The 15,718-nt window shown below is 35.7% G+C and overlaps 1 protein-coding gene across 6 annotated transcripts in view; it reads right to left on the minus strand.

The window, feature by feature from the left end:
* The window catches only part of UNC13C (unc-13 homolog C), a 610,270-nt gene that overhangs the window by 17,084 nt on the left and 577,468 nt on the right, over positions 1-15,718 (minus strand). For 3 of the 6 annotated variants that reach the window (XM_019442063.2, XM_053889050.1, XM_053889048.1), the window contains one exon: positions 8,851-8,868. The exons of the other annotated variants lie outside the window; for them this stretch is intronic. In XM_019442063.2, the coding sequence (XP_019297608.2) occupies positions 8,851-8,868 (18 nt within the window). The remainder of the gene's footprint in view (positions 1-8,850; positions 8,869-15,718) is intronic. 6 annotated transcript variants of the gene reach the window in all.

Raw genomic sequence — 15,718 nt, forward strand, 5'->3', positions numbered from 1 at the left:
TTATATATAGATACATATTTTTTCAGAGAAGACTGGAGAAGTTGTGTTGTATAAAGCATGGCAATGAGTGTTGGTACCATTTAAATACAAGAATATATTTTATTGTAACTATCAGATGGATATCAAATAGATACATATTCCTTATTAGATTGGAATTTATGAGGGCAGGCATAGTCTTCTTAGTTTTATATTCTGAACACCTATCTCTGTGCCTCACACAATGAAGCAGCTCCATAAAGGGATGAAAGAACAGAAGTTTGGATGATGTGTGAACAGGAGGGCAGATAGTAAGAAGGGATGAACTGGGGGGTGCCTGGGTGGATGAGTCGGTTGAGTGTTGGACTTTGGCTCAGGTTGTGATCTCAGGTTCTTGAGTTCAAGCCCACATCAGGCTGGCTCCCATCAGCAGGGAGCCCGTATCAGCAGGGAGCCCACTTCGGATCCTCTGTCCCCTTCTCTCTGTCCCTTTCCCACTTGTGCATGCTTTCTCTCTCTCTCTCTCTCTCTCTCTCTCTCTCTCTCTCTCTCTCTCAAAATTAAACGTTTGAAAAAAAAAAGGAATGAAGTCTTTAATGGCAATATAACTTTCAAAGGTTTGTCTCTTGGTTCTCATGTTGGAATATTGGGTGAGTCAGTGGTGAAATAATGAAATTATGGACATACTCAATGGAGATTTTCCTTATCAAACTAAATAGGTAGTGATCTATGCCTGGCTTCTACACAGAAGTACTCTCTTCTTGTAATGTAATAGCTACAGAGAGGTAAGTTACCATCTTTCCAGGAAAACTGTGAATTCAAATAGTTAAAAACTGTTGTGTGAACAGGTGATTATGAAGAATTTGCTTTGTAGCAGCTTAAAGATACTCATGGCAGTTTCTTAATTATAGAGATTTTGGGAGTTTGGGGTTGTGGGTATTAGCAATGGCACAGATTCTATTTAATATTTTGTTAAAATGACACAACACTAGCAATAATGAAAGAAGAATAAAAAGATAAATCCTGGGGAGAAAAAAATTAAAATTATAGAGGAAGTCTACAAAACTAGATACGAAGTTCACCTGAAGTTTTTATACTATGTAAAGATTCATAAAAGGAAAAACAAGAAAATTATTAAATATAAGAAATAAGGAGAGAAACTTGATAATTAATTAAGAACCTCTCCCCACCTAGTCCCTCTGGGGAACTGCTTTCCTTGTTACAACAGCTGGAACACTAGGAAATGGCGATGGAGTTTTTACCCTTTTTATTTTATCACAGCACTTCTTTGATGTTGCAATACATTATTTATGTGCTTCTAGTCTGTCTTGCCCACCAAAATATAAGCTCTGTGAGGAAAAGATCTTTGCCACGGTCACAAATGTTTAGTGCCTGACACAATATGTAGGAGGTACTCATAAGTTTTTGCCAAATATACACAGTGACAAAATGTCAGAGAAAGGTTAAGAATAACACTTAAGGTAGAAGTTTGAGGGTTTGTGCCTTGCCTCAGACTCTGTGCTGACAGCTCAGAGCCTGGAGCTTGCTTCAGATTCTGTCTCCCTCTCTCTCTGCCCCTCCCCTGCTCTGCCTCTCAAAAATTGAATTGAAAAAGAAAAAAAAGCCTTATAAGCAGACATTATTTACCTAGAAGCCATAAGCAAATCTATAAACTATTAGAATAAGAAGTTTTAGTAACATTGCTGCTTACAAAATCAACATGAAACCTCAACAGCATTCCTTTGCACAATTAATAGACAATTAGGAAGTAAGGAAAAAACCATTTACAATAGCAATAAGACAATAAAATACCTACAAATAAATTTAGTAAAATATTAATTTTATTCAAGGTAGTACATAAATAAATAACTGCATAAATGGAGAGAAGTACCGTGCTAATGTACTGTGCAACAGTATCATCAAAGTCCCAATTTCCAAATTAATCTATAAATTAAATGCAATGCCGTTCAAAATCTCAACAAGAGACATAATAAAAAATGGCTATCGAAATGGTGTTGCTATTTTATTGCTCTATTTGCTATAGCAAAATATTGGAAACAATCATTAATAGGGGAGTGTATGAATAAATACATCTTTATTTCAGTCAACATGGTTTCAGAGGTTTAATAGATGTTGCTATAGTTCACTCATTTTTAACTACTATGTCATTTTATGAATAGATCATTATTTATTCATAATAATGTCTGCTTATAAGGCTTTTTTTCCTTTTTCAATTCACTTTTTGAGTAGAGAAAGCATAGTCTCCCTAATTAATTTTATGTGTATGTAACCTTGAGATAAAAACCTAACGCAGAGAGTATGTAAAGAGAACCCCACCAAACTAGTTTGTACATATAACTATAAAAATCTGAAAGAAATATTGATAAAATGCAACTCAGCAAGTACAGTTTATTTTAACTAGAAAAACTTTGTTCAAACTATAATCCTAATAAATATAACTGAAAATTATCTCATAAATTCTGAAGAAAAAAACAAAAAAACATTTGATAAATTTCAGTGCCCATTCGTGATAACAACTCTTACATAATTCAGATTTTGAGGATGGTTTCTAAATGTGATAAAGAATATTCATTTTAAAACAATAATCAGTATGATACCCACATGTTAATTATTAGAAATCTACTTTTAAATTGGTAGCAAAATAAGAATAAATACAGTGGTCTGAAAATTTATATGAAGGCGGTGATTTCAAAATAGAAAATACAGTGTGGCTCTTTGAAATGGCAACATTAATTTTTTTCGCAACACTATGCTTATAAAAAAACTAATATAATTCAAAAATTATTTGCCTTGAATTTCTTTAATTAACTTGACATATAAAAATCATAAGAAACAAGTAGTTATATGATTTTGGATGACAATATATATCATTATCAAAGCAGCAAAATAAATGTGTATGTGTGTATATGTCATAAATATATATCCTGAAATCTAATTAAAAATGTGATAAAACCATGGAATTTGTTTCAGGCATAAAAAGATAGCTATAAATAAAAGAAAAATATCTCTAACATTAAGATAAAATACATTGAGGATGTCACTTATTTGCATATTTAGTTACAGGTTTATTGCGATTCTAATTAGAATCCCAAAGGCTTAATTTTTTTTTTAACAGAATCCAAAGCCCATTTGGAAATGCAATTCTAATAGAAACTAAGAACTTATTAAAAGCAGAACTTATTAAAGAGAAATATCATTTTATCACAACTTATTAAATGAATAGTAACTAAGAACATATGTAAAAAGAAAAATGAAAATTTATTATTATAAACTGTTAAAACATTTTATTAGGCAGCAGTAATTAAATTGGTCTAATTCTGGACTGTACATGGTCAGGGAGAAAGGATAAAAGGTCCAGAAACAGAATTCCAATATAATTAAGATATCAATGGCAAAAGGATCATTATTAGGAAAGGGAAAGATTACTTAATAATTGGTGGAAGAATTGGCTACTATTGGGATAAAAAGTTTACATTCTCATCATATATCACATACTAAAGATAAATTCTGATAATTAAAAAGTTAAAAAAATCAAACTAATAGAAGAATATAATATAGACAAATTTTAATTTGATATTTGCATGTGGAAAGACTCCTGGGACTTAAAGAATAAATCACAAAGGAAAGTACATTGAAAACATTTGTAGGTCAAAAGACATCTTCAGCAATTGATCAAGAAAATGTTGGCAGCAGTGTTATAGAGAGTTACTACCCTTAATTTGTACAGCAATCATACAAATCGATAAACTCTAAGATGCCAGTAAATAAGTGAATATAGGTCATAACCAGACAATTCACTAAGAGAAGTTCAATTAGTTAGTATTGAAAATGTTTAACTTTTTTGTAATCAAATTAATATACAATGAAATATCTCATATTACCTATTACACTAGCAAACGTGTTAAGCAAATACAACCACCTAATGCTAGAGCTTTAGTGAAAAAAATCAAATTCGAATCTCATTTTGATGGGAGTGGAAGTTGGAACAAACGTTTGTTGGAGAAATACTTGGGTATTGCATGTTTTTTAGATATTCACAACTTTGGGTTTAGTATTTACATGATGGAATTCTATCAAAATGTAATTCTAAATACATAATGATTTACACTTATAAAAATAGTTAACTGTTTAAAATATTAATTGAAATTTGAAAAATAAAATTAAGTATATTGTAACGAGAATAAACAATAAGTTATGAAATATCTATCGGATTGGAGATAAGCATGAAATAGTGACAAAGCTGATAATATCATGTAAAATCCTTAGCTTGAAATACTATATGAAAGGAACACATAAATGCATATAAAGCTTTTGAAGTACTTAAAATATAAGACAACTATCAAAAGTTTAATAATTTCTAGGTAATCTTTTCCTTTTTTATACCGTTTTGTATTTTTTAAAATATTTTTTTAAATGTTTATTTTTGAGAGAGAGAGGCAGTGTGTGAATGGGAGAGGGGCAGAGAGAGAGGAAGACATAGAATCTGAAGTAGGATCCAGGCTTTGAGCTGTCAGCACAGAGCCCAAGTGGAATTTGAACTGATGACCTGAGCCAAAGTCAGATGCTCAGCAGACGGAGCCACCCAGGAGCCCCTATATTTTGTATTTTCTATTGTTTTCCAATATGCATATGTTACCTTTATAATCAAAATAAAATAAGCTTATTAAAACAAGGTTTTAAAACTTGTGTCAGGGGAATATGATTTAATATTGATTGAAACACAAAGTTTTTCAATAAATAGGAATTTCAAACTACTGATTACAGGGGTTTGAAATAATACATCCATACATTTTTGCAGAAAGTTTGATAAAGATTATAAATAGCTGAGTCTCTCAGGATTCTTATAAATCCTCCAGAGATTAATTCACAAATTTTTAAAAAACTCAACCAGCCTTTATACTGGTCTTCTGACTTCTTTATATGTTATTTCTCATATTTTATTCTCAAATTTCTTGACTGTACGGTCCATTTTCTCACTTATTTCTCATTTAGTTTCCTGTCATCTCATCTTGCAGCATAATTCCACAGAAATTTTGGGAATCGTAATGATCCCAAATTTTTTCCAGTTCCTTGCCGTTTGCTATGTCTTTGACCTTGATATAGTTGGCTACCTCCTTGCAGTCCTTTCCCACTTGGCCTTCTTCACTGTCTACCTTCTTGGTTCACTGTTTGCTTCTTGTTTACTCTTACTCTTCTTTGGAGCCTCCTTTTTCTTATTTCAACTCTTTGTTGTGTGATACTCCCCATATCAGTCCTTGGCTCTCTCCTCTCTTGTCCTAATACTTGGTTTTATAGTTTCAACTGTAATCTTTCTAAAAAAATATTTATTTATTATGAGAGAGAGAGAGATTGTGAACAGGGGAGGGGCAGAAAGAGAATCCTAAGCAGGCTCTGCACTGTCAATGCAGAGCCCAGCATGGGGCTCCATCCCATGACCACAAGATCATGACTTGAGCCGAAATCAAGAGTCAGACACTTAATTGACTGAGCTACACAGGCACCACCCCCGCCCCCCCGCCAACTGTCATCTTCATTAATTTTTAAATGTACATTTCTAGTCCTTATCCTGATCTTTCAGCTGAACTCCTTTGCCAATTGTCTAATGAATCTCCTGTTTGATGTTTTCTCTGTCACTTAACCTCATTAAATCCAAAAATTAATTTAAGGTGTTCTCACACCTCTCCAGCTGGCAACCTGTCCATTTCCAACCAACCTTGATAACACCATTCTTCCTTCCATCCAAGCTGAAATCATTGATAACCGTATGGAACTTTCCTTCTGATTTATTTGCTGATCCTAATAATAACTAAATGCTGTGCATTACTCTTCACATAGTTTGTTTCACTTTCTACTTCGACTTTCTACTCTTTTAGTTTAGGACCTTATCACCATATCTAGATAGCTATGTCACCTTCCATGATGTCACTTTGTTTTCATGTACTTCAATTATATTTTATACAACTTAGTAGGACTAAACTTCTCCAGATACGGATTCCATCCTGTTACTCTTCTCTTAAAATCAAGGGCTCTTGGTGCTTTGACAGGAAATTCTAGATTCCCTAGGTAACTCTTGGCCTTAGAAATTCTGCCTTCATTAATTATAATCAAATTTCTCTCTCACCACACCCAGCAATATCCCTTTTCACAAGCCTTTATTCCATGTATTCGAGTACTACCCCCTCCAAGCTCCGCCACCCCTCCATGGCTTCCCCATCAGTCCAGTCTATGTTGCTCAATGTCACTTGGAGCCACTTCTGCATTTTTATTTATACCGCCCATTTTGGCGATTAATAATATTCTGCCTCATCCTATATTCCTGTGTTTTCTCCTACCAAACTTTATTTCATCATGAAGTTACACCAATATTAAAATAGTTTCAACTACAATTGTCTAAAATGTTTGACAATATCCACTATTGAAAAGCAGGTAGGATAACTGATGTAAAAAAAAAATATTTGGAAAGTAAGTTTTGGAGATGCAACATTGTTACGATGCAGTGTGCGTAGAAGATAAGACCTCAGTCTCTGAGCCATATTACCTGGATTTGCATGCAGCCTCCACCACCTATTAGGTGGGTGACCTTGGGCAAGTTACTTAATCTCTCTGTGCTTTAATTACCTCATTTGTAAAACAGAAATAATAGCAGCACTTGCCTCATTCAAATGTTGTAAAGATTCAATGTGTTATTACCTGTAAGAGACTTAACAAAAGTACGTGGCATATACAAAGTCCTTCCTATTATTGTGGTTGTTTCTTAAAATATTACACTAGTCATCTCCATTTTCTATGAACCTGTTGTACAGAATTACATATATATGTGTGTGTATATCTATATCTATATCTATATCTATATGAATTACATATATATGTGTGTGTATATCTATATCTATATAAAGATATATATGACTAAAGATGTTAATGGCAACATTTTTATAATGGTTAAAAAATTAGATACAACCTATATGTTTATAAATTGTAAAATAGCAAATGAATCATATTTTATTATGAAATATGAAGCCACACTAAAAGAGGGAAAAAATCTCTATATAAGTTATGAAAATTTGTGTGTGAGAAATAGCCTAACAGGATGCACATTATTCAATTATGCAGGGGAGTGGGGGAAGAAAGTAGAATGTAAGTTTCATATGTGTATGATTTAAAGTCTTGGAGAATAAACATACAAGTACCCATGATAGGACTGGAAACACTTTCATATTACCTGATTTGTTTTTAGTGAGCATCTTCCACTTGTTAATTAAAATGTTTCCATATATAAAAAGAACCAGAAGCTTAGAGTAGGAAAATGTACATGATGAGTTCAGTTCACAGACTTAGAATCCTGTGCTTTCCTTAACAATGAGAGTACACACTTTGCAGACATGGCTGTCATTTTGACCAGGACATTATCTACCCCACCAAGCAGATATCATGAACAAATTGCTGAATGCAGCCTGTGAGCAAGTAATTGAACAGTGTTGAGAGGAAAATTAGTAACATGCATTGATGGGTAGACAGACCCGTGTTCACAGTGATCCGGTAATAGATACCTGGATGACAGCAGAAGATAGAGCTCACTTCCTCACGGTAATCAGTCAAGAATGCTCACCAAGCAGAATATTCTCAAGCAGCAGTAAAAGCCATTAAAAAATCAGCTTTGTTAGGTATAACAGTGCAAAGACCCAAGAGACGACCACAGTTACCAAGAGTAGCTCACAGGGTGAAGGTTCATTTCATATTGAAGACTTTATTGCAGGCCGAAAATGGAAGAAATAGAGACTAGTGTTGAAATAGTAAAACATAACTTCACCATTACTTTGGAGCAGCTACGCCACAAGGCGTGCCTACACAAATTAACTCCTCTGCAGAGAAGGCGACAAGAGTTGGTAATACATGGCCCTGACCTTTTCATCAAGAAGTGGTCTAATCTAATGTAGTGCAGCAAGGATAACATAACAAGACAGAAGGAAATGTAATGGACAGAATAAATAACATTTGTCAGAAGAGAAACAGAGAATACATATGGTTCCACTTTCAGCAGATAGAGTGAACACAAGGAACTTAATGCAAGAACACCCCTGTGACTTCTCTCCTCCTTGTCTTCTTCTTTTTTTTATCTTTTTTGCTTATTGATCATTACACATCACTAAATAAAACTTTGAAATCTGGAATATGTAAAAACTGGGTTACTGTACAGATTTTAAAAATAATAATTTCTTCATTTGGTAATAATTAATATATAAAACCTGCCAGTCTTCTAGATGTTACTGCATTCCCTACCTTCAGATAAGTGGAATAAAATATTAACATAAATAACTGTATTTGAAGATACTATTTTGGTAACCTGAATGATTTGGGTTTGAATCCTAGCTGCGGCATTTATTAGCTGTGGTCTTGGCAATCATTTTACCACTTCTGAAACTTAGTTTATCTGTGGAAGTCAAGTAATCACATATATTTTATAATACTAGGACGATAAAAGGTAACCTAACTGAACTGTCTACCAAGTATTAGGTGCTTATGAACGTTAATTCCTCTATATTCTTTCATTTTAATTTGGGTGAGATGATCTATTTAATTTTTGTTGTAAAAATTCATATTTAAAGCAAAAAAATGAGTTGTTATAAAGGCAAATACAGTAGAACCTTGGTTTATGAGCATAATTTGTTCCAGAAACATGCTTGTAATCCAAAGCACTTGAATATCAAAGTGAATTTCCCAATAAGAAATAATGGAAACTCATATGATTCATTCTACAACCCAAAAATATTCATATAAAAATGATTACAATACTGTAATACAAAATAATAAAGAGAATACAAATGAAGGTAAATAAACAAGTTAATCTGCACTTACCTTTGAAAACCTTTGTGGCTGGTGTGAGGGAGACAAGAGAGAGGAGGGTTATTGTGTAGGACGACGTTCACTATCACTGCAGAATCACTGCTATCTATTGGCTCAATGGAATCTTTTCTGCATGGGGGCCATTATATACACTCACACGGATGTCGACTACAGTACAGTATTAATAAACTCTTGTCATATACTGTATCTAATTTAAGAGGCAATAAAGGCAGCAGAAGAAAGGGTCTATATCTGCAGGCAGCCTGACCCATAACAAAGCAAAGCATTCCTAAGCTTACTCTTTTGTGGAAAAAGTCTAGGATTGTCTATAGGTGCTTTGGGGTGACAAAAAATATACTAGTGCCAGTTGAGGGCACCTTCCAACATACTGAAAAATCACTGATTTCTGCCAAATACCATGACATGAGACCAAGCATCTAAGCATGGGAGACAATCACCCATAATCTCACGGAGAGTGAGAGAGAAGAACCATTGGCTCAGTTGTGATCATGTGATGTTCGGTGTCATGTACTACTTGTATTGCAAGACTTCTCTCATTTATCAAATTAAAATTTATTAGAAATATTTGCTCCTCCTGTGGGACATGTGCAGAATAAATTACTCTCAATCCAAGATTTTACTGTATCTGGAATATATTGATTTTATTTTAGCTTTAACTTAAGCCTTAGATTTGTTGAAGCAGTATTAAACATCTACTCTTCGGTAATACTTATTTTCTTGCAGAAACTATGAACCTCGTCTGACAAGTGAAGATAATTTTTTTCTAAAGAAAGGAGAATACGCATTTTTGAGGGGATTTTAAATTTTGAAGTAAACACACATAAAACTACCAAATCAACTCTTTGCCTGAAGCTATCAGGAAAAAAACAAAAAGCAAAGGGCCTCAGAAATAATTCCCCCAAACTGTATTCTTTACAACTATATCATTCTAAAAACTTCGTAAGTTCAAACAATGCTGAGGAACTCCCAGGCTGTGTACAACATTAAAAATTATTTATCTTTCTAAAGAAAACATTAAATCTGACTCTGATAAAGGGCAAGCATGCATGGAAAAACACAGATAAGAGACAGTGTTCTGAAGGAGTGTAAATACTGGCTTCTAGTAATTTCCATGGCCCAGTACATCCCTATGCCCTGTGGTTTGGTTCCAACTTGAGACTTGCCAGCATTCTTATAATTCATTCCCATTTTTGTTTAAACTATTTAGGATTAGATCTCTGTCAGAGCCAACCACTGGTTGCATTCATAATGCAGAATTTGCCATAAAACTGGATACCACTGCCCTAAAAATCCATCTATCCATCCATCCATCCATCCATCCATCCATCCATCCATCCAGGATCTGAGGCTGAAGTCAAATGCCATGTTCTTCATGAGGTCCTCCCTGACCCCTCCACCAGGAAAGTCTCTCCTCTTACACAACTTCAGTTATAATTCTTTTAAAGTTTTTAATATTTTTTAAAGTTATTTACATACAAAATGCTTATATTTCCAATTCAGTAAACTATAAACTTCCTAAAGACAAAGGACTTTAATAGATGCTACTCTATAACTGCTATGCCTTCCCCCAGTGCATGAACTTATTAGGGGCTCAGTAATGGAATACAGAGAAGGTGCAAGAACACAGGGTCCGGAGTCAGATGCCAGAGCAATCCAGCTCCTAACTCAGGGTGTGATTCTTGAGTATTTCCTTAATCTCTCCATCCTTGGTTCCTTATATGAAAAAATGGGACAGTAATAGTATTAACTTCATAGTGTTATTTCAAAGGTCGAACAGTGTAAAGGACTTAGTAGTGTGCCTAGCACATAATAAATGCTAGTGGCTAACATCTCTAAAGTTCAGTCTCTCCAAAAGCTTATGAATTCAGAACTCTGGGTCTAGGTAAGTCATTTTAGTAAAGTTTACTTTTTTTTTTTAAATTAAAGCTGACAAGATGACAAGAGCGACTCTCTAGGTTCCCCGATTGTTGATGAGATTCCTAACGTAATTCCTATGGTAATATTTGAGTGACACGCAAAGTTGGACATGAGCTACTGACTGAATATGGAGCACACACATTCTTAAATTTGTAAACAGACTCTTTGAAATTATAATGTCTCTTGTGAACACTTGCAAAACTTTATAAGGTTTGTCATAAGGTATTCTCATTCTGAATAAAACTCTAAGCCTTAAATCCTTGCTCAAATCTGTGCTGAAAAGCAAGATGGTTCAACCACACTGTGTGAGAGAGAATCAGAGAAATATAATCTGCTGCATTTTCTGTTACAATACCCCATAACTATAGAATATATTTGCTTAATAAATGTACTTTTTACAATAGAATAAAATTTTAAAACATCTCAGAACAGGGGAAACAGGTAGCCCAGCAATGACATGCAATGGTCTTATAGGCAGATGCCCTTTGCTTTCCAAAGAAGAGAGAGACCAAACTCTGCCCATGGTATGGCAACCAGCTCTGGTTTATTCTCTGTATCTTCAAAAACTCATTATTAGCAGTTTCAGGCAACAGTGACCCACTGTCCATGAATAATGTTTACACTCAGCAGAAATGTTCTTGAATTTTGCCCCTTAATCAGGGGAAAGAGAAGGAGCTTGTTGCTTGCAAAGTATTTAAGCCTTGGAGTTACATGGGTCAGACGAGTTCCTGCCTTGTTCTAGCTGCATCCTAACTGATTGAAACTGGCATTGAGTCATTCATTTATTTTTTCATTCAGGAATCTATCATATATTTACTGGGCATCTATATCTTAGACACTAAAAGTGGTTTAAGTCTGTGATTCCCACCCCTCACGTTGTACATTAGAAACATCTGGGGACTTATAAAGCATAGATGTGGACTTCATTCCAAGCCCGTAGAATATTTGGGGTAGAGCTCCAGCATTTGTATTTTTTAAAAGTTCTACAGGTGGTTTAGGTTTGCCAAGGTTGGGAACTACAGGTATAGCAGCTCCTAAGTGAGGTACACAAACCTTTGTAGGAGCTCATAGGCTCAAGGAGAGATGGAAAAGTAGACAGGCACTCACAAACTAGTGGTATTTTTATGATGACAGGAAAGATATGGGACTTGGGGAACACAAAAGAGGACACTTCACTGAGACTAGGTGTAAACTGGCTCAAAGAGGGAAGGCTTCCTCTAGCATCTGGTTCAGAAGCTGAACCTTGGGCCCAATTTCAGTGATTCTACTCTGTACCATTCAGCTGCCCTTCCTCCAACAGTGACTCCTCTTAGATCTCAAGCATCTAATTCAGCCTAAGGATGGAATATGATGTCTTCCTGACAGGCACTGGAGGCAGATTGTTTGACTCTTCCTTTGGAATCTCTGTTGACCTGAGTCTCTGTGACCTGTCTCATGGCCTCCCCCTCCAGCTTCACTACCCAGCAGGTGTTGTGACCTGTGTCTCAGGCAGTGAATCCTAACCCAAGTTTCCCTGCTGATGCAGCATCTTTTGAAGGACATTACTCATCTCAACATAGAGAAAAAAAGCTGTTTTAGATTTAGCAACTCATTGTCTTCCAGGACATTGCTGCCATAGGACTGCCCTGTGTTGGCAACGGAAGAGGAGGTATTGAATGAGAAGCACTGTGTTCTAAGGAGGGTTTTAGAGATGAAAGATCAGAGAGAACTCTTCCCTCACAGGAATTGCTTCTTATTTTCTGGAATCAAGATTTGCAACTAGAGCTTCCAGAGAATCAGAGAGTCAGGGGAACCCCTTAAGGATAGAGATAGTAGTGATTCCAAAAGACTTATACTGCCCTAGTCAAAGTGTCTACAAGCAAATCTGGGCCTAAATTTGGAAGTGATGCAGCTGTGACTTTTTTCTTGTTTAAAAATTAATACAATTTCAAACTTGTAGTTGCTTTTCTTGAAAAATAATTGAAAACATTCTACTACTCATGTTAGGCGCATGGTTAAATACAGTGTAGCCTAACTATGTGATGGGAAACTATGCATTCTTTACCACTTTTACTTTTAGAGATGTTTAAAGAACACATGAAAGTATTATATAATATCGGAAAAAATCAGACCACATTATAATATACCATATGGTGTATACAATGCCAGGACATTGATGACAATGGGGGCTGGCCAGTCCAGCGTAGGATCAAGACAAAGCCAACTCCATAAAGACATGGGCAGGGCTCCAGGTCTCAGATAAATAAGCTGAGAGGGTTAAAGCATCAGAAGTAGATCAAAGGTCTGGAAATCTGGGTATGAACCTCTGTGGCCAGGGGAGATCATAGTACCTATTTAGAATAAGTAGGAATGAGCACTTAGATTTGGTAATAAAGACAGTGGAAATGCTGTATTCAGGAAGTCAGAGAAAAGTCATGCTCAGGAGTGAGCTTTCAAGAGGTTTATTTAAACAGAAAAGTCCTTTGTATCTTTACCATCTGTGTGTGAAAGAGTTTGGAGTAGCAATGTCTACAGATAACTGGAATATTAGCAACAAAAGTATTTCCTGTAAATGGCTAAAAAAGAGTGCAATGCTACAAACAGGATTTTGACAGCAGTGTAACTTTGGAATGATAAACAACCTGATAAGCATCTCTTAATACATATAATAAGTATGTTCTTCCAAAGTTTCCAGTAAAGCAGTTTTCTGAATATGAAATATTTTTCTCATTAAAAATTCAAGATTCTATTCCTATATGATAAAAAAAAATATCACTAACAGAATTCTGGGGAGATGGCTGAAATAGTGGCAGTCTAATTTTGGGGTCTTCCTAAATACACAAAAGGCATAAGGGAAACTACTCACTGAAATCAAATACCTAAGAAAAGTATTTACCATGAAACAGGTGCCAAGGTAGCCCTATGAACCCCTAAATATGAGGATGGATGCAGGAGGCACCACCAACAGCCATGAGGCCTTTGAATAACTGGAGATGGGGACATCTGACAGACTTGAGAATGAGAAAACCCCAATACAGCCAGCAGGTACTTACTGGAAGGTCCTGAGGGCCAACTTGAGATAGCAACTGGAATTTGGAGAGGATTTGCCCAATCTGAGAACAGGTGAGTACATGAGGAACAGAGTAAGGACCTAAGGGTAGGAGCAACCTAGCCCCATGCACCCTCCACACTGCTTCTACCTGTCCTTTGGCCTAAGGAATAGAACTGAAGTCCAGCCTTGCCTCTGGGCCCAGTGGCCAATTTGCAGGAATATAGGAGGATATGCTGAATCACCTACTACATCCTCAATCAAGAAAATCCAGACTGGGAGATTCTACAATCTAGCAATCCATATTCTTCAAAAGATAAATTGTAAAGGCAAGAAAGAGATGGAGGAGGAACTCATAAATTAAAGGGCTTTAAAAGCCATCAAATTAAAAGGAATGACAAGATGAAACTCTAATGTCTAAAGATACTCTTCAGTATAAACTATAAAGACATGCAAGGGAATCAATTACAAAAATAAGGACAGTGGTTCCTTTGGAAGGATGATGGGTGTGTAATTGACACAGGGCATATGGAGAAGCTTCTGCAGTGTCTGGAAAGTTCTCTTTGTTGATTTTTTTTTCCAATCCTAGCCAAGAGATTTATTTATTTATTTATGTATTTATGTATTTATTTAATTTACATCCAAGTTACTTAACATAGAGTACAACAATGATTCAGGGGTTCATTCCTTAATGCCCCTTACCCATTTAGCCCATCCCCCTCCCACAAACCCTCCAGTAACCCTCTGTTCTCCATATTTAAGAGTCTCTTATGTTTTTTCCCCCTTCCTGTTTTTATATCATTTTTGATTCCCTTCCCTTGTGTTCACCTGTTCTGTGTCTTAAAGTCCTCATATGAGTGAAGTAATATGATATTTGTCTTTGACTAATTTCACTTAGCATAAAACCCTCTAGTTCCATCCACATAGTTGCAAATGGCAAGATTTCATTCTTTTTGATTGCCAAGTAATACCCTGTTGTGTGTGTGTGTGTGTGTGTGTGTGTACCACATCTTCTTTATCCATTCATCCATTGATGGACATTTAGGCTCTTTCCATACTTTGGCTATTGTTGATAATGCTGCTATGAACATGGGGGTGCATGTATCCCTTCGAAACAGCACACCTGTATCCCTTGGATAAATGCCTCGTAGTGCAATTGCTGGGTCATAGGGTAGTTCTTAGTTTTTTGAGGAACCTCCATAATGTTTTCCAGAGTGGCTGCAACAGCTTGCCTTGCCACCACCAATGCAAAAGAGATCCTCTTTCTCTGCATCCTCGCCAACATCTGTTGTTGCCTGAGTTGTTAATGTTAGCCATTCTGACAGCTGTGAGGTGGTATCTCATTGTGATTTTGATTTGTATTTCCCTCATAATGGGTGATATTGAGCATTTTTTCATGTGTTGGTTGGCCATCTGGATGTCTTCCTTGGAAAAGTGTCTATTCATGTCTTTTGCCCATTTCTTCACTGGATTATTTGTTTTTTGGGTGTTATGTTTGATAAGTTCTTATAGATTTTGGATACTAACCCTTTATCTTATACACCATTTGAAAATATCTTCTCCCATTCCGTCGGTTGCCTTTTAGTTTTGCTGATTGTTTCCTTCACTATACAGAAGTTTTTTATTTTGATGAGGTCCCAGTAGTTCATTTTTGCTTTTGTTTCCCTTGCCTCTGGAGACGTGTTGAGTAAGAAGTTGCTGCGGCCAAGATCAAAGAGGTTTTTGCCTCCTTTCTCCTTGAGGATTTTGATGGCTTCCTGTCTTACATTGAGGTCTCTCATCCATTTTGAGTTTATTTTTGTGTATGGTGTAAGAAAGTGGTCTAGGTTCATTCTTCTGCATGTCGCTGTCCAGTTTTCCCAGCACCACTTGCTGAAGAGACTGTCTTTATTCCAATGGATATTCTTTTCTGCT

Source organism: Panthera pardus, unplaced genomic scaffold (assembly GCF_024362965.1).
Source record: "Panthera pardus isolate Hobbes unplaced genomic scaffold, ASM2436296v1 HiC_scaffold_24, whole genome shotgun sequence".
Classification (NCBI taxonomy): Eukaryota; Metazoa; Chordata; class Mammalia; order Carnivora; family Felidae; genus Panthera; species Panthera pardus.